Below are 19,122 nucleotides of genomic sequence, written 5' to 3'. Positions count from 1 at the left end.
ATTGCCAGTAAAATAAATTAATTTCAAATGTAAAACATGATGTGAAATATACATTTTTGTAAAACCTACCTTTAAAACTACGAATTTTAATAAAGTTTTGTATTGGACTGGTTTCTATTCTGAATTTTACACCAAGATTTTCTCTTTTATTGCAAAGATATTATAATCATTGTTCTCTTTGATTACTAATAATCTGTATTGACTCTGGAAAAGCTGTATCGATCCACACCTGGCATCTTGTTCTCCTGGGAACAAATATTTTGGTCGAACTTTATTTGTGAACGAGAACTGAACTGGTTCACTGTCAGTCAAAAAACCCTATATATGAATTCAATCAGCAATTTTTATGCACATTTTCAAAATAATACAAATGAGTCTCCAATTTAACACCCTTAAACCTACAAATGACCTGTATTATATCAGGTATTAGTTGTAGATGGAAACAAACATTAGCTTTCTTTTGTCTTTTGCTGTTTTTATGGAAGTTGGGTTAAAAATTTATGCTGCACTTGAACAGAACCTTTGCTGCTTACTCTGGGTACATCTCACGTGTCTGCCGCTCTGTTATGCACACAGTATCTCACACAAACACACACACAAAGGAAGCCTTCACTGTGTCTGACGGCGAGCCAGCTTCTGCATCAGAGTCCTCTTGATGGCTTCACACAGAGGCCACAGTCACTCCAACTCTCTGTGGACAGACCAGCCTCAGTGTACCAGCACACCTGCTACAGTCACACAAACCAGAGTTCCCTCTGCACAACTGACTTCTCTCTGACAATAAACACATATTCTAAATAGTAGAAAATATCTCTAATAAAAATATCCTGTGTGTGGCTTCCAGGTATGACAGAGAGAGAGAGGCAGGTGATGAAGAAGCTTAAAGAGGTGGTGGACAAGCAGAGAGACGAGATCCGAGCCAAGGACCGCGAGCTCACACTGAAAAACGAAGACATAGAAGCAGTAAGACCACAAACTTGCTGTCAACAAGAGCAATCTGGGATGTTTTCTGCTTTAAAATGTGGATTTTTTCACCCAGAAATGTCGCATTGTAGGTCTCATGTAACCAAATCTCCAAGTGAAACAGAGGTGTGGTTCAATGGCCCAAATTGGGTGCTAGCCTTTTCTTTGTCAGATTTTTATCATGATAGGTAGAAAAAATGTTGCTTTAGCAAGGAAACGATTATAATATCTAAGAGCTGGCAAGGTACTCTGTTCTACTGCTGTAGAAAAACTTCTCTGTCAGACTGAATTTACTCAATCGCTTCACTCATTCATCTTGTCATTGTGCTCATATGTTTTTAGATAGAGAGACTTCGGTGTTTCTCATTTAGTTTGGATTTCATCACAGTGGTTATATAATTACAGCATTAAATCAATAAATACAATACATTCTGTTTAAAAAATATGATGTATTGAAACTAAAAAATTTTAATATTCACACTAGATGGCCGAAAACTATTTGAGTGTTAACGTTATCTTGTTAGTTTGTGCATAAACCCCAAATATACAATTTTAGACACAAGTGAAGTGGCTCATCCTCTTCTTAACAATTAAAATTTGTAATGCTGCCATAATTACCTGAAGACATGTGGTCTAATCAAAATCTAATGTCCTATTATATTTTAAATATATGTTTTCCTGTGTCTTCCTGACTTTCTCTGACCTACACACATGTTCTTATGTGTTGCTTTGTGCACAGATGTACACTTATTGTTAATAGATTTGGTGTCATATCACCAAGAGACCCCATCACAAACTCACAATGTGTAATTTAATTCCTGCAGCTCTGTAAGAGGATGATGTTCTGTTTTGTTTTCCACCCAAGGAAAAAGTTGGTTAAAGGGCACCACTCCAGACAAATTTGAACAGCTACACAAATCTGAGACGTAGGCGGCAAACTAGGCAACGAGTCAAAATGTCACAGAAATTTTGTATCCCAAGCAGAAAATGTTCACAAAGATGGCTTTACCGGAAATAACAGTCTGAGATCTAAAGTCTGCCTCAGATTTTTGTTATTTCAGATTCTTCTAGTGTGTTACAGCAGTAATAAGATGTGGCACAACACTCTAATACATGGTTGTAAATCAGAAATAACCTTACGAAGTTTCAGTAAGGTTTAATTAAAAGCTGAGCATCAATAAGATTCTTGCACTCATTTCTGTACTCTCACTCAGCCCATGGACTCCTACTGTTCATCTCTTTGGCTGGTACAGCCGCTTTGGAAACGCCCTCCCATCACTCAGATAGGAGATGTTTGTGTTGCCTGTTATCTGAAACTTTTTCAAAAATGTCAATACAACATTCCCCCATTTCAAACCATGACTGACTCGCTTTGTGGAGGTGACAGCAGAGCTGGGCATTGTTCTCCTTTCCTAGCTCTGTTTTTTGTTAATTATTTGTGGCACTGGTTTTCCAACAAAAGGGGGTGCAAACATTGATAGCAATGACCACCCAATTTGCCTTTTCAGCCTCTGTAGGTTCCATCAGACACACCTGATGACCTAATAACTTTGCAACAACTTTGTATTGTAATTTCTGTGATGTCTGTTCCAAATAGAGATGTCCTTATCAAGTATTTATTTATTTTTTTGCTCCCTTTCCAATCTGAGTCAGATTGGAAATACTCTCGCAGATTATTGTGGTTAGCTGTAGCACCTGGACGCGCCATCAGATGGAACCTCATATTGTTTAACATTGTAGCTACCAGAGGAGGCAGTAACTTAGACAACATGGAATTCCATGTTGAGCATTGTGGGGCTTTAGCTAGTAATGGGCCACCATGACAAAGTCTTCGGTGAGGTTTAGTGACCTCTGGCCAACGAAAGAGTTAAAACAAGTCAGGATCAAAGAGGAATTCCTTCCTATATCCCAGTTGTATAAGTAATGGGCACTTTTTAGGGCTGTGCTATGTGTCTGAAGCTTTGCCAGAGGTGTCAACACCTGATCAATATAAGATATTCTTTAAGCATTGGGCTCGGGACAACATGTACAAAGGAAACAACATTTTGTGTATAACCCGCTGTAACACTATCAATGTTTCCCAGTAGAGATTGGATAAAAATGTGCACCCTTATTGCTGTTTTTATACAAAATCAGGTTTAAAGTTAAAGACTACAATGCATCTTTTCTTTCAAAAGTACCAACTTTTAATTTCTGAAAACTGGTTAGCACAACACAACACACGACCAAAAGTACATCAGTTCAAACAGGCTCAGAGAACAGATACCAGTCAGCCACAACATTACGACAACTGACAGGTGAAGTGAATAACATGAAGTCATCTTGTTATAATGCAATGTTCTGATGGGAAATCTTGAGTAAATGTTTGAAATGAACCACACACCTAAACATTGCAGGTCAAGCAACCCCCCCTCTTTGGGGATGGAAAGGTTTGGTGTTCTGTTACAGATAATGCTATTTTCTAAGTTGTGTATCAGATCCAGGTGTAAATAACAGGAAATAAAAGCTGAAATGTTGATTTCTTGTCTCATATTCATTGTTTGATGTCAAACCCAAATGTTTTCAGTCCGCAGCAAAAACAAAGGAATTGACCTCAATGTTCCAATACTTCTGGAGCAGAGTGTATTTGTTAACAATCACTGAGACATGCTTCATGCCACAACTATGCAACTCACCACATACCTTGTACAGCTTGGCAATCACACCTGTAACAGATTCCAGACCTCTAGGCCTAATCTTGTGGGAGCCGGGGACTTTCTATAAAATTAACCCAGAAACTGACCAGTATAACCATGACAGCATCTTTATGCTCAATGCTAACCTGCTTTGAACTGGGTGAAATGACTTTCTGGCAACGTGGTGGCACTTTAAAATCAGTTTTAAAAATGGCAGGCTTTACACTACACCTCTAGTATGACTGTTCTGATCAACTACAAGCACTTCGATTTCAGCCCTCTTCCTCCTTGTTTGTCTTCTTCTACAGCTCCAGCAACAGCAGTCTCGCCTTATGAAAATTAACCACGACCTGCGCCATAAAATCTCCATGGTGGAGGCTCAGGGCAAAGCGCTCATCGAGCAGAAGGTGGAGCTGGAGGCCAGCGCTCAGGCACGAGTGCAGGAGGTCAGCGCTCTTCAGCAAGAAGTTGCACGTTTAAGGGAACGACTACAAGGGGAGCTGCCTGCACAGAACCCTGAGGAACCCCTGCCTCAGCTACCGTCACCTGCAGAGGTAACACAGCACCAGAGAACGCCCAAAGTAGTCAGGATCATTTTAAACCTAAATGTTGCTACCCAGCCTCCAGCCGGCTTTGGTCGTAATTTTTCCAGAATCTAATTATATTTTTGCTGAATTTTCAGAATAAAATCTTCTTGTAACTGTTAACGTTTTTTTGCTGCAATGAAGTGTAGTTTGATGCAGGTCAGCCAATGTTTTCTAGTTTGAAAAAAGTCTTAGTTAACCCAGAATTCCAAAACCGAGTGTATAGGCTGTAGTAAACAAAATAGAAGAAACTGAAAATAAAACATTTTGCTAACGGATAAAAACCTTGAAGAAGAAGAAACAAACTAAACTTTGTCTATTTAGAAAAAATGGTTTACAGGAAATGTTTTGATTTTTGTAGTTATTCTTTCATGTCATCTGGTATCGGCTGTGTTTCATGCTGTCCAGAGTCTGTAGAAACAAAAACAGCTCATCAAGCATGTCAGTTACATGTGTTCTACATCAGAGGTCACTCAGTAAAGATGTTTGCATCTCCCATGAAATTCGTTAACTGATTCTGAAAAGGACAAAACCCACCTCAGGAAAACATTTTTAAAAAAGGTACATTTAAAGATTTTTTTTTTGTGATTTCTCTGTTTCAATGAAACTTTGTCGAATGCAATACTTCACAATGTGTATAAAAATACATTATGGAAACATGAGGGGTGATACAGAAACTGTAGCAGTTAAATTGAATTAATTTTAGTGTGTTTCCTACATGTAGAAATGTCTTTTGTAAAAATGTTATTTCTTATTAGGTCAGAGGTTCAAGTCCCGATGTGGCCACTGTTGGGCCCTTGAGCAAGGCCCTTAACCCTTCCTTCTCCAGGGGGCACTGTACCGCGGTTGACCCGTCGCTCTCCCCCAATTGGGAAGAGATGCGAAAATCAGAATTTCCCCTCGTGGGATTAATAAGGGATAATAAAATTTAAAAAAAAAAAAAAACAAAAAAACTTGTGAAGCCGACAGTAATGCTCCAAAGTCATAGTCTGGCATTTGTACCAGTGTGAAATTATATCTGATTAGCAAACCAGCATCATTTCCAACAATTTTCCATTAAAGCCATGAAGCTTAAATCCAAAGTAGGAGCATAAATCACCACGTTGGCTAAACACCTTATTAAACACACTCACAGTCAGTGAGCGTATAATAAACTGTCTCTTACTCTGCCAGCGTGGTAAAGCTGCAGCAGCGGTGGCGTTGAGGGCTGAGGGCTGGTCAGACAGACGGAGCCCTTCTCAGCTGATGTTGAGTGGGTTTGATTCGCCCCTGCTGCCCCTGTCCGGTTCCCTCACTCCAGAGGGACATGAGGACGGGGATGAGGAGGACAAGGCAGTGTTGCTCTGGGTAATGCAGAAGTGCTGCACAGCATTGAGGAGTGGTGTGATTGTCCCGATTCTAACTCCAAACCTGGAATTGTGGCCTCACAGGTAGAAACAGAAAGAGCTAGTGGACTAACACGAGAAGCACTGATATGACTCTGCATGGGTGTCTGAGAACTAACAGAGTGTCAGTAGGATTTTTCACTCCGCAGCCAACTGGGTGAGACTTTCTGGACGACTGCACTGGTGACCCTTCTAATTATAGATCACTGCAACAGCTCAGCCTCTAACTCACATCAGGTTGTCCTTTCATGCACCGTGATCTTGAACACTGACAATAGAAATGGTAGCTGTAAAGTCCAACTGAAATGTAGTCATTATTGGACAGGCTATTGGTGCTGTAAGATTTATTACATCATTGCACATTTATTTTAGCTGTATTTCACCACAATAAAATAAATGGCAGTATCATACTTAGTGTGTGAAAATTTTACATAGAAATGAATGCAGATTCTATTCAAGCCCTTGCCTATCAGACACATGTAAATCTTTCGGTATTTGAGAGTATACCAGAGTTTTAAATATGGTGTCTGTGGTTATGTCAATCAGGAATGACTGGTTTGCCAGAGCTGAAAAGAGAAGCAATCATAGCAATAGAGACGGACAGTAAGTGAGAGTATGGTAGAGCATATGGAGAAAAACCAGAGAAAGCATCAAGGTTTTAATGCTCCAGATGAAAAATAATATTGGTGTCTAGAGAAGGATTATAGTCTAAAAAAGGAATGAGTTGACAGCAAGGACATAAGTCATAAGCATCAATAAAAACACAATAAAGCATTACGTTTATCTGATTAAAGGTGTGATTTCAGTTGGACTTGGACCTTGTGTGTAGAATACTCATGAATAGGAATGCTTTTTTGCTCAGTGCATGGGTTTCAAACTTAACACACTGATAGTCTCTTGTGTGCTGAGTTAAAAAACAGTTAGAGTTTTAGTTAGAGGGTGGAGGTGAGGGCCAACACAACACATGTATTGGAAACAGAAAGGCCCTGTACCTGACTTAGAGTTCAACATTTGCCACCAGGAGGTGATGTGCGATGAGGACATGCCTGCTGTGTTCCAATATTTCACCAAGGTATCCGCATACCTCCCTCTCTCCCTCCTTCCTTCCTTCTTTCCTTTCTTTGGTGAAGTTTACTCTGTGTGATGCATTTCTCTCTCGACAGGAGGCGTTATGCGAAGAGGAGTCGGGAGGTCTGGACCCAAAGGACCCCAACAGGCCCCGGTTCACCCTGCAGGAGCTGAGGGATGTCCTCCACGAGAGGAACGAGCTCAAGGCCAAAGTCTTCCTGCTGCAGGAGGAACTGGCCTACTACAAAAGGTACATACTAGTGCAAGTCTTTAACATTCTGATGTGTCAGCATGCGGTCCATGATGAAGATGATGATGATGAAGGTCTTTGTGTTTGCAGTGATGAAGCAGAAGATGAGATTGTCACTCCGAGTCCGTCTCCCTCCCCTGAACTGAGGACTCGGTCTCGTTCTTCTGCTCAGCCAGAATCAGGAATCAAACGCCTGTATGTTGTGTTCACACTCCCAAAAACACATTCACTCTGATAATATCTGCCCATGAAAACACTCACCTGGTACAACCTCCCATCCTGTGAATAATTGAAAATGAAAATCAAGCGATTGCTTTGCATGCCCTGAGTGGAGGCTGATTATTTGGTCCGTGCATGTTCAAACATTTGTATATTAGAGGCTTCACCTGCACCCAAGAAATTGCTTCACTGAGCAGTTCCACCACACATTTATGGCTATTTCAGGCTCGCAGCTTTAGCTCAATGTCTAGCTTACTGCCATCTGTTGTTATATTATTACTCTCAATGACTTCATATTGAGACATTGTCCCTCTGAACCCCAAGCAGTTCCTGGGTGTTTTTTGTTCCTGTCACATTTTTACTTACTGTGGGATCATTCTTAACTGCAAGATAAAGTCCTGCATGTCTATGGAAAACTCTGCAGTATGACACAATTAGGATACCATAAATCATTTTAAAAAAGTAGAATTTCCTAAACTATTTATTTTTCAGAAAATTTAAAAAACAGGTACCAACACATCCAGCATTTTTCCAAATGGCCACAGGTGTTATCAACACTAGAAGAAATGGTGGCTCACCACACAGTAGATATTTTACTACTTACTTTTTCAACCTCTACAGACTGGCCGTTTTTCACTCTATCCTCCACATCAGCTCTGCAAAGATCATTCATCATGCTGAATGTATCTTCGGCCACTTGCTCCTCCATATACTGTTTGTGAACCGTGCTACATTTACTTTATTGCTCAAATATGTTGTATTTTACTCTCAGCCTCTAAAATTTGTTTCCATACTTTTCGCCCCTCAACTTTGTGTAAACACATTCTGCAGTTCACCTGAAACTCTCAATTTTAGTCACAACTGTGGTTCACAGATTAACACTTCATGTCTTGCCCTGAAGAGTGAACTGAAGGATGTTTGTTTTTCAATAGGATTTAGTTTGAACAAACTGTTTTTGTAGTTTTTGAAGGAGACCTACAGAATGAAGAGATTTTCATGTTCTGTCACACTATTCAACTTTTTAGTTAAACGATTTGGTTATTTTCCCTAAGAAAACTTCATGTCATATATAATTAGCTCAAAGATCGGCAGAAAGTTGGATATCTGATGACTCTTTCAGTTTCTAGAGTTTCTTACTGGGATGGATGCTGTAATTTTTGCGATTAAAAAAAAGGCTTACAAACTTTCCAGCAGGTTTTGGTGGTTAGAGGGTTAAGCAGGTGAAAGCAGCTTTAAAGAAAGACTTCATTTGACAAAGTTAAGAATATCAGATGAAAAATTATTAGCTTTTTGCACTTTATCCACTAAAAAGTACCTTTAATTGGTTGCCAGCGGAAGCTGCACGTTAAAACGCCCACTTCATGTGATTGTCTGGCCTGTAAAAACACACCAGAGATTACACAGCAGCTCAGTAAAACTCTCGACTATCCACTGTCGACATGCTGCTCTGGTTCATGTGAGAGATCAGATGTCAATGTGAAAATCAGCCTTCTTTAAATATTACTAGTCAGAGTTCCACATCCTTACTTTTCTTTATTCCAGAGAGTAAAGTTTCAGTTTAAGAGCATTATTTCTTCATTATATGTTCAGATTTTATAGTGCTTTCCCTCAAAACCCTGCCCTCTCTGTTTCAGATAGCCTCTGCTCAATGCAGATCTGCTCAATATTGTTTGTCTGCACTCAGATATACTGTTGCTGCACAACTGCCCTGTGCTTCGGTTTGATACAGCTCACTGCTCTCAAACTGCTTCTGTACGCTCACCAAATTCCTGCTCTCAGATTTGCCGTCTAACTCTCAGATCATTGTGAAACAACCCTATCAAAAGTTCCCAAGTTTATCCATAAACCAGTTTCCATGTTCTTTACTATTTTAGCGAATAGCGCACTGGCTTCACGTTGCTTCACTAGAGCAGAAAATTAGGTCACTTTGGTTTTTAAATTATTTTAAATTATGGCCATTTTAATTTGGGCTTATTGACAAAAATGTACAAAAAACTCATTTCTACAAAGTTTTGTCAGTTAATTAAAAACTATGTAAAATCTTAATCTAAAAATTAGCAGAATAAAATGAAAATACTCAAATATGTGTATGGTAAATTTGTACTTAAGCACAGTATCTGCACAATTGTACTTACCCAGTTAGTTTATTTATTTATGGTATATTTAATATTGACATACACATTGATAAACTGACAATAGCGTGTAGATAGAATTGTGTCTATAGTGTATTCTAATTTGCAACACCTGTCCCTCAAGGAGCTTTTCCGCAACTAAGAGCTGAAACAGTCAGATAAAAGGAAAATAAAAAACAGTACATCAAGGTGTTATAAAACTAAACAATATTGAGTGTAGCAGGATACAAAAAGGCATTTAAACACATTGCATTTAAAAACTAGACATGAGTATAAGTTTGTGGCTGAATTATGCAGGATTTGGTAGCTTTTTTGAAAGTGCTAATGTTTGTACTGCCTGTTTGTTTTCACACTCCAGTTAGATTTCTCAAGTGTATGATTGTTTCTAATTACTCATCAGATCACGACTAAAGATTAAACAATCAAGGAACACATTCAAAAAACATCCCCTAAGGCTAAAGGTAGCTGATAGCTGCACTTTATATATTTATTTTATTTCTTTTGTTCAACATTATAAGATGAATTTATCAAAACGTGTAAGTGTAGCTCTGCACAACATCGCTAATATGCTGCATATATTAATAATATGAATGAAATGCATGTATTCAGTGTAAATGACAAACATATTTTACAAGGAGTATACTTAAAAACTAAATTGTGAAGCTTGCAGAAAATTAGATCATAAAAGTCATTTGTACAGGATAGCGAATGGAAGAATGTACTGGGATATTAATTACATGGAGTAAGTGCGTCTTAAATATTATAGAAATATTACTGTTCATATCTACAAACATATTTCTGTATGAAAACCTTTTTTTTCTATTTAACCCAGTAACGTGTCACATCTGGTACAGATACGACATTAAAACCACTACAAACTTTGTTACCTTATAACAAATAAAGTGAATAACATTGATTATCTGGTTACAGTGCCACCTGTAGTGGGTGAGATATTTTAAGGAACATATGAACAGTCACTTTTTGAAATTAATGTGTAGGAAGCAGGACATGATAATAATGATGTAGCATAAGGATCTGAGAAACTCTGACAGACTGTGATGGTGATAGATGATAGGCATTGGGGTCAGCACGTCTTCAAAACAGCAGGTGTCGTGGGATGTTCCTAGCATGTAGTAGTTGCTGAAATGTGTAGGGATGTACAGCGATTGTGAGTAAATAGCACTTTTCACATCGGGCCCCAAATTCTCAGTTGAATTGTGGTCTGGACTCTGACTGAGCCATTCCACAACATTCACCTTGTAAGTGTAGCTTTGACTGTATGCTTCGGGTCATTGCCCTGCTGGAAAACAAAACATCTCCCAAGTCATAGTTCTCTTGCAGGTTGTTGAATTATCTCCACTTTATGATGCTGCCACCACCATGCTTCATGGTGGGGATGATGTGTTTGTGACGAGGTTCTAATTATGTGACATCTAGCTCTAACTGGCTGACTTAGTGACTTTAAAAAGGGTGAATACCTACACAATAACTTACTGTACATTTTACATTTTTAAGTACATGTCCTACTTTCTAGAAACCTGTTTTCACTTTGACATAGAAGAATCTTTTTTTGTAAATTCTTGTCAAAAAGCGGAATTATGTTGGCCATGGGTCAATATAGAAAACAAGATAAAGGGAAGTCTTCCAAAGGGGGTGAATACCTTCATTAGACATTGTAGTTGCAGCCCTAGTCCTAGCATTCACGAGGATGTTTGCTTTGACACCTACCGAAACACTGCTGCAGGCTATGTATACCTCTCAATGGTCAGTGGTATTCCCTGATGCATTATCCCTTTAAGCAGGATAATGCTACCTGCCACACCCCATCATTGTTAAAGAATTGTTTGAGGAACATGACAAAGAGTTTGAAGTACTGACTTCTGTCTTGTACTGGAAAAAGAAGGTCAATCCATTGAGGCATCACCTCTCAACTTACAGGACTTCAAGGCTATGCTGCTAATGTCTTGGTGCCTAACCACAAGACACCTTTAGAGGTCTGTGAAGTTCAGGCCTCGAGGGCTCAGAGCTGCTACACACTTTTTGGGCGGTGGTTTTAGTGTTATGGATTGTAGGATACAGTACAGACCTTGAAAAGGAAGACTTCTATGACAGCAGCAAGCAGTGAGGTATCGGTCACTGGATATTAGCTTTTCGATGCCGTTTTTTCCCCCATAAAATTACAGCATCATAATGTCATAATTTATATATCCAATATATATCTAAATGTGTAAAGGAGTATTGTTTTTCTATCTGCACTAAAATGACTCAGGCATGACTTCTTTTGGTTTAATGAGGTTTGGGTCAATCGAAGGTCAAAGCCCCTGTCTATCTCCTCTCCCTCTCTCTGTCTCCTCCTGTTTGTGTCTTTACCTCTGTGTAACAGGATCTTCACAGCCATAATGCCGATGGTGGCGGCTGGTTTGATCCCAGATGACCCCACTTTACAGCCAATCAGATGTCTCATGTCGCTTGTATGACTCTATACTTGGTTGGCTTCAGAGTCTGTCACTGTCTCAGCTAACAGCCTCCACCCCCCTTGCATGTGCCAGCATTTGCTTTGTCTTCACACCTTTGTAGTATTCTGATTGGCTGATTGTGGGGCTGTCTTGTTATCGTCATCCAATGGGATGATTGTGGATCATTAAAAAAAATCAGCCAATCAGAATAGATGTGTAGTCTGTCTTCTCATCTTCTCCCTCACTGACCAACCTCTGCAACTCACAAATCATTCTGCCCAATTTACATCCTAAAAGTGCTTTTAGTTTATAGTTAGTGATTAAACATGTTTTATTTTATCACCTGCCCTGGTCCATAGTTTTTGTCAATCATTATCTACTGTAATATGGGTTATAAGAAAACTTATATCATACCAAGTCTTCACACAGTTGATGGATTGCGGGAGGAAAATGTGCTTGTTGCCTGTAGATGAACTAAAAAACATTTGGCAAAAGTTACAAAAATTCAGCCTTGGTTCTACTCTTATGGGACAGCTGTGAACACTGCAGACCACTTAGTCGTTATTCTGCTGCTTTTCTAGTCCACTTGGAGAACAAGCTCGTATTTAAATATTCTGAACCTGCACACTCTGCCCTTGTAGCATAAGGCTTTCCACTGCAGGAACTCCGGGCAGGGTCGAGGTGGATAGAACATTTACAGAAACAACCTTTTAATCAGCGGTTCTGTTTCTATTGTGTCGGATCAAACTCTGAGTGCCCCAAAACAACGACAAATAGTAGAATTTTCAGGAAGTGCATATTACATTGTTGATGGTGAAGTTAGAGAGGAAAAGACTTCTGCTGAATTAGGTACTTTTTCCCTCCCCAAAAACAGTCTTAATCAAGGTTTTACAGAGACAGTTTTTGTGGTTGGAACATGAACAATGGTTCATGTCTAATGTCCCAGTGACATCCCAATTGATGGAGTATTAAAAATGGCAATGTTCACAGGTAGTCTGTTCCTTCTGCTACCAAAAATAATGGATTAGTCCAAAGAGGTTGGTTAATGTAGCACTTTTGTCCTCATGAAAGGAACACTAGTTACTGACAACTCGAGATTTTTCTTGGATGAGATTGTATCAACCCATCCGCTTGGACACTACGGCCTTAATGTTATGCACGTTAATGTCATTACAAAAAAGTAAATGTTGCAGCTAGTGGTGAGATGTGATTAAAAATTTATCTAATTAATTTGAGGCTTTGTAATTAATCACAATTAATCAAATTTGGTCAAATAACAATATTTGACACAATAAGCAAAGTTTTTCAGTTCAGATAAATTTTGGTTCACCACTGAATCGATGAGTAGACATATACGTGAACTTAAACAGCAGAAATTTTGATGTTTCACTTATATTTATCTGTGCATTTTTCATCTGTCTATTACATTCACAGATTACTGCAAACTCAAAGTCCAATTATAGTGCTTATATTCAACATTTTAAGACTTTTGGGAAACTCAAGCACTGTCAATGTCTTGAAAAATGGTCTATTATGGGCCGGCTACACTGTTTGCCAGTACCAGGACTGTTGTGACTTACGTACGATGCGTTCATTTATGCAACTGCGGCGCAGGAAGCAGTGGTCCGACGTATTGCGAAACTTTCATCAAACGCCTAAACTAGCTGTTGTTCAACTAAAATGAGGACAGATTCAGCAGTTTATTTCTCGCCTCAAATGATTTCAGAATACTTTTTTTTGCTGAACAGTTTTCCGAATAAAAGAGAAAATTTGCAACCAAGCCACCATGTTGGTCCGACGTTTCTGCGCTGATTCACTCAGTGTGCTGTGCATCTTCTTCGCGGCTGGAAAACAGACTTTAGGTGCATTACCTGCCAGAAATTAGGGAACTGAGAATGGTGCGATTAAATGCGTAATTTTTTCTGTAATTAATTAATCAAAATCAACGCATTAAAGTCTCAGCCCTAGTTACAACACAATTGAACTTACAACAAATAGAAAAGAACTCCATTAATGTAGGAAGTTTTAAGATAAAGAGCAACTAATTTTATTGTCAGGAGCAAATGTGCAAACATAGATGCAGTCTCACTGATTCACAGTAATCACACAGAAAGTCTCAAGATTAATTTCCTAAAAACAGCACAGTTTTGATGTACTCCTGCCATTTTGCCATCACTATAACACTGCTTTACATGTCGCTGCAAACACTGCATACATGTTATCCTGAACCACCTTCTGTGTTTCCTCTCTACTCTCTCAGGTTTAGTTTCTTCTCGCGTGATAAGCAGCGGAGCTCGCAGCGAAGCGCACAGTTCGATGGCGACCTTGGCTCGTGGGCGGGGAAGGACGAGGTGTACACAGAACAAGCCCAGGAGGCGTTACAGCACATGTAGTCACCAGCCCAGCCCAGACTGAAAGCTCCAAACACTCCATGTCCATCATTCGACCGCACACCAAATCACCGCTAGTGACTCACACTGCAGCTGAAGTATCAAGTGCTTGAGGTGAGAGGACTGACAGAAAAAAGTCCTTGAAGAAAATGATTTAAAAAGTATAAACTCATGAGGACAATGTATCTCAGTGAGAGATGGCACATATACGTGGTGCAACTTTAAAAACGCTAGAAAGTATTTTGGTTTTTACAAGATTCATGTGCAGAGCAGAGGGTAAACTCAAGTTGAAGGAGGGAAACGTGGGAAGTTGTTGCATCCAGGTGGTTAATGATGATGTGTTGCTGAAGTTCCAAAGTAAACAGAGTGAAAGTTACTGCACAGATGGAGGCTTAAAAGTGTACTTTAAATGTTCTGTTAGGTTTTTAAGGTTTGCTTCTAAATGAAGAACGTGGGCTTTATTTTTATGATCACTGCAGAAGGCAAACCTGCAAAGAAAGCAATAATGACAGCAACACTTTTATGACCTGTAAATTAATTTAAAATTTCTGTCCTTGTAAACTCGGGCAGCTACAATAGTCAGTCCATCACCAGCATTTTGCAGATTCAGACTGTGCAGCTCTTTGAATCTAGTCGAGGCCTTTAGTGTGAAATGTTGCATAGAATCACAATTTAAAAGCTGTGTGCAGGAGGTTTGTTCATATTATACATACTGTGCTATGTAGCAAATGTATGGAAGCCCGTTTCTGCCAAAGAACTAATATATATAAAGGGTTTGATAAACATTTAAGTACTCATAAATAAATGAACATGTTCAGATATTAAACCACATTTGGACTTTGTTGACTCAGTATATCATTTTTGTATTACATGCTTACTTTTACAATTTTGACTTCACTGACTGATATTTATCTTGACTTAATACCCAATTACATTGACTTGAGACAACGCAAGGTTATCTTTTCCTAATTTGTTGTAATTTTGCAAAATTTTGATCAAATAACTCATCATAATATTAACTTAATGCCACATATTCTTGACTTAGTAAGTCATCACAGTTTTTAGTATTACATAATATTGATATGCTTGGTCATCATAAGTTTGACTTTGGATCTTTTTTTTTAATTTACTCATCATAGTCATAGTTTTGAATTAACATAACATTCACTTTTTAAGTCTTCGTTATTATTAGTATTTCATAATATTGACTTAGTATCTCATGAATTTAACTTTGTAAGTCAACATTATTTATGGTATTTTGTAATTTTGACTCACTTCTCAGTCTTAACTCACCATATTGTTGATTTAATATCTGATATTAGCTCACCAGAGTTCGCTATTTTATAAAACTGACTTATTAGATAAGATTGACTTAGTATTTCATAATTGACTCAGTACCACATTAATTTGACTTAAATTTGATTTGTTATGTTATCATATTGTTAACTTGGCTTGACTTATCATAAATTGCACTTACAAATTCAACAATTTCTTTTGTTTTACGTACACTACCGTTCAGAAGTTTGGGATCACTTAGAAATGTCCTTATTTTTGAAAGAAAATCTTTTTTTTTCAATGAAGATAACGTTAAATGAATCAGAAATCCAGTCGAGACATTGTTAATGTGGTAAATGACTATTCTAGCTGGAAACAGCTGATTTTTAATGGAAGTACAAAGGGGTACAGAGGAACATTTCCAGCAACCATCACTCCTGTGTTCTAATGCTACATTGTGTTAGCTAATGGTGTGAATTGATGATTAGAAAACCCTTCTGCAATTATGTTAGTGCATGAATAAAAGTGTGAGTTTTCATGGAAAACATGAAATTGTCTGGGTGACCCCCAAACTTTTGAACAGTAGTGTAGGTTTGACTAAGCCAGGTTCATGGTATTGAATGAGTATAACCTTTATTTATTGTGTCAGGATTCTTTTTATGGTTTCATAATGATGACTCAATCTCATTAATTTGACTAAATGAATCATCCAGAGTTTGATTTATTTAATCAGTATGTCATCATTTTGATTTATTATTTCAGATTTGAAGTAGGGAATCATGGTCCTGGCTTTGGGTATTATAATTGTGACTCACTGAGTCATCCTCATTTGAATTCAGTAACTTATAATATTGATTTAACATCTCGTCACAAGACTTAGTACCTTATAATTAGAGTCGCTGTAGTTTTGAATTAGTGTTGCATTATTTTTGATTTTGTGAGTCATACTTTTGAATGAACGTAATTTGAACAAGTTAAGTTTTATTGATAAATGACACTAATTAGGTCACTGTTTTGACTTTGTGAGGCATCGTTGTGGTTTGTGTTTCATCATTTTGACTTCGTATCCTGTATTTCTGAACTAGTAATAGCGTTGCCTCTGGCTAGTTTGAACTTAGTTTCTCATAATTTTGCTCACTAAATCATTATTGCTTCAGCATGTCATAATGTTGACTTGTTAAATCCTAATTTTGAATTTGCACCTTATAATTTTGCTAAGAAAATACTTGGAATATTTATTTTTTTATAACCTTACATTTTTATGGCAGAAATGGACTTCCATAATGGTTTGCTCTAACTCACAGTAATTAAGCAATTGCCTATTCTATGAAAGACCAGCAGATATAACGTGTGAATTCTACTAATATTCGCTACCTAAATCCATGTATTACCCCACAAATACAGCCAATTTTTAATTGTAACAGTGCCAAAGGTGTCGCTGTGCAACAGCTACTTTAGCATCACCAGCTGAACCAAATAAGTTTATATGATCAAACTGACCAGGCTCATAACCTCCAGGACAATGTGTAGCTAGGTATCAAAAAACAACATTGTTAGTATTACACTTAAGCTATGCTGCTGCTTGTGTGAGATGTTACCTCTTAACTTATCTTAATCAAAAAATACTGACCGATGATTCAGACATTCACACAAAAAATCTAAAATGTCACCAGCCATATGCTTTAAAATCATAAGCCTTTCTATTAATGTGGCATGTGTAAGAGCCTTGAATGAGACTGTGGTTATTAAAAGTACATTCTATTCACACTAGTTGCTGCTAAAAGATCCTTCAGGTGCATTTTCTGTAGGATGATAGGAAAACATTCTGCAACATCAATAATAACCCCAAATGTCTGCAAACTTGTGACATGCAGCGAAACACTTGCACATTTAAGTTTTTTCAAATGACTACTAGAACTTGTGTTTTTAATGCATCATTTACTCAAGGCCTCGAATATAACTATGGTTCAAAGCTATGTTGAAGGATATTTTTCTAAAATAGTGTTAAAATATTTCTCAGATTGTGCAAAGAAAATTTGTTCAAATAGCATTAATAAAGCTAAAAGTGTGGTTTCCATTTTTCTTAAAGTGCTACTTTGTGGTTGCTGCTTTTGCTTTAACAGCTGCTCTCTTCACCCCTGAGATGCAGTGAGCAGCTGTGGTGTGACCAGGGGTGCTTTAACAGTAGTGGCATTTTATCTTCATTTATTTTCAGCCAGTGAGGTAGAATAAATGAATGTAAAATGACAAGGACGCTACAATGAGGCTAAAGATGAGTTCGTGTCAAAGCAGCTCCCCTGTTTTACATAATCACAAATATGGTACATGCTCAGTTCAGGTATGAAGACTTTAAACTGTGGAACACTTGAAGGGAAATCAAGTCACTCCAGTTATTCAGCTCATTGTTAATGTTGATGACCATCTCTCATGTCCGACTCTCCTATGAACGCCATTAAAACAAATATTTAAGAGATATAATAAACGGATCAGTGCTTTATTAAATCCAAACATGTCTCCTCAGTAATAAACGTCTCAGATGTTCGGGGTGTTTGCATGTTTTTCTTATTGTGACCATCACATTAACACTTTAGCTCAAAAAATGAAATGCTACATTAACAAAAGGGCAAAAATACTCCACCAAAATATACCAAAGTAAATGCAAATCCTTGCTTTTTCTTTGTCGTTTTTGTAAATAGCTGCTCAACAGAAAAATTATCAGCAGCTGTTTTGAGAATCAATCAACCAATTCTTCATCTTTTCTACAAGTAAAAAGGTGAAACAGTCCATTCGTAATGAATAAAAAAAGCTAAAATGACAACATTCTTCAGAGTTTGGCCACACTAATGTTGTTCTCATTTTTTATACGTGACTTATGAAAATATAAATGATTTGTCAACCATTAACAAAGCCAGTCATGACAGCATATAAATCTGAGCTGCTGTGTTCTTTACATTGTGAGAAGCAGCTCAAGACTTGGATCAAGTGGAAATTTGTGTAAAATTCAAATGTCTACCCCTGTTTATGCAATTTTCACCTATTTGGCATTCCCAACTGGAAACAAAAGAACTGTAAGATCAAAATGCATGTATGAGACTTGATTTGAAAGACAGAATCTTTTAGTTTCTGAAAATATGTTTGTTTAGCATAAACCAAAACATAATCTGAGCAACATCAGTTCGAACATGGCTCAGTAAAAGCTGTTTTTTTGTCCTCGTCTATAATAAGTCATATTTAACTAACAATACGTGAAACGCAGTTTATTTCAAACATATGCATGACAAACATATACACCGATCAGGCATAACATTATGACCACCTGCCTAATATTGTGTTGGTTCCATTTATGCCGCTAAAATTCCTCTGACCCAGTGGGGTCAATGTTATTCACTTCATGCTGCTCAAAAAATTAAAGGAACATTTAATCATCACGGGCTGCACATTGGCGTAGTGGTTAGCACTTTCGCCTTGCAGCGAGAAGATCCCTGGTTCGCGTCCCGGCTTTCCCGGGATCTTTCTGCATGGAGTTTGCATGTTCTCCCTGTGCATGCATGGGTTTTCTCCGGGTACTCCGGCTTCCTCCCACAGTCCAAAAATATGCTGAGGTTAATTGATGATTCTAAATTGCCCGTAGGTGTGAATGTGTGAGTGATTGTTTGTCTTTGTATGTAGCCCTGCGGCAGACTGGCGACCTGCCTAGGGTGTCCCCTGCCTTCGCCCGAGTCAGC

General features: G+C 38.1%; 1 protein-coding gene across 4 annotated transcripts in view; it reads left to right on the top strand.

Moving 5' to 3' along the window:
• rilpl1 (Rab interacting lysosomal protein-like 1) overlaps positions 1 to 17,905 on the top strand; it is a 33,162-nt gene extending 15,257 nt beyond the window's left edge. Inside the window, exons 3-9 of one of the 4 annotated variants that reach the window (XM_023266052.3) lie at positions 845 to 963; positions 3,947 to 4,192; positions 5,396 to 5,569; positions 6,629 to 6,679; positions 6,771 to 6,925; positions 7,016 to 7,120; positions 13,993 to 17,905. In XM_023266052.3, the coding sequence (XP_023121820.1) occupies positions 845 to 963; positions 3,947 to 4,192; positions 5,396 to 5,569; positions 6,629 to 6,679; positions 6,771 to 6,925; positions 7,016 to 7,120; positions 13,993 to 14,125 (983 nt within the window). In that variant the 3' untranslated portion in view covers positions 14,126 to 17,905. Of the gene's footprint in view, positions 1 to 844; positions 964 to 3,946; positions 4,193 to 5,395; positions 5,570 to 6,628; positions 6,680 to 6,770; positions 6,926 to 7,015; positions 7,121 to 11,659; positions 11,754 to 13,992 lie in introns of those variants that run through there. The other 3 variants (XM_023266054.3, XM_023266055.3, XM_023266056.3) reach the window with 3 other exon arrangements.
• Positions 17,906 to 19,122: the final 1,217 nt, after the last annotated feature.

This window comes from Amphiprion ocellaris, chromosome 17, assembly GCF_022539595.1.
Source record: "Amphiprion ocellaris isolate individual 3 ecotype Okinawa chromosome 17, ASM2253959v1, whole genome shotgun sequence".
NCBI lineage: Eukaryota > Metazoa > Chordata > Actinopteri > Pomacentridae > Amphiprion > Amphiprion ocellaris.
Note: the sequence above shows the minus strand (reverse complement) of the source record. Positions and strands in the feature narration are given on the sequence as shown.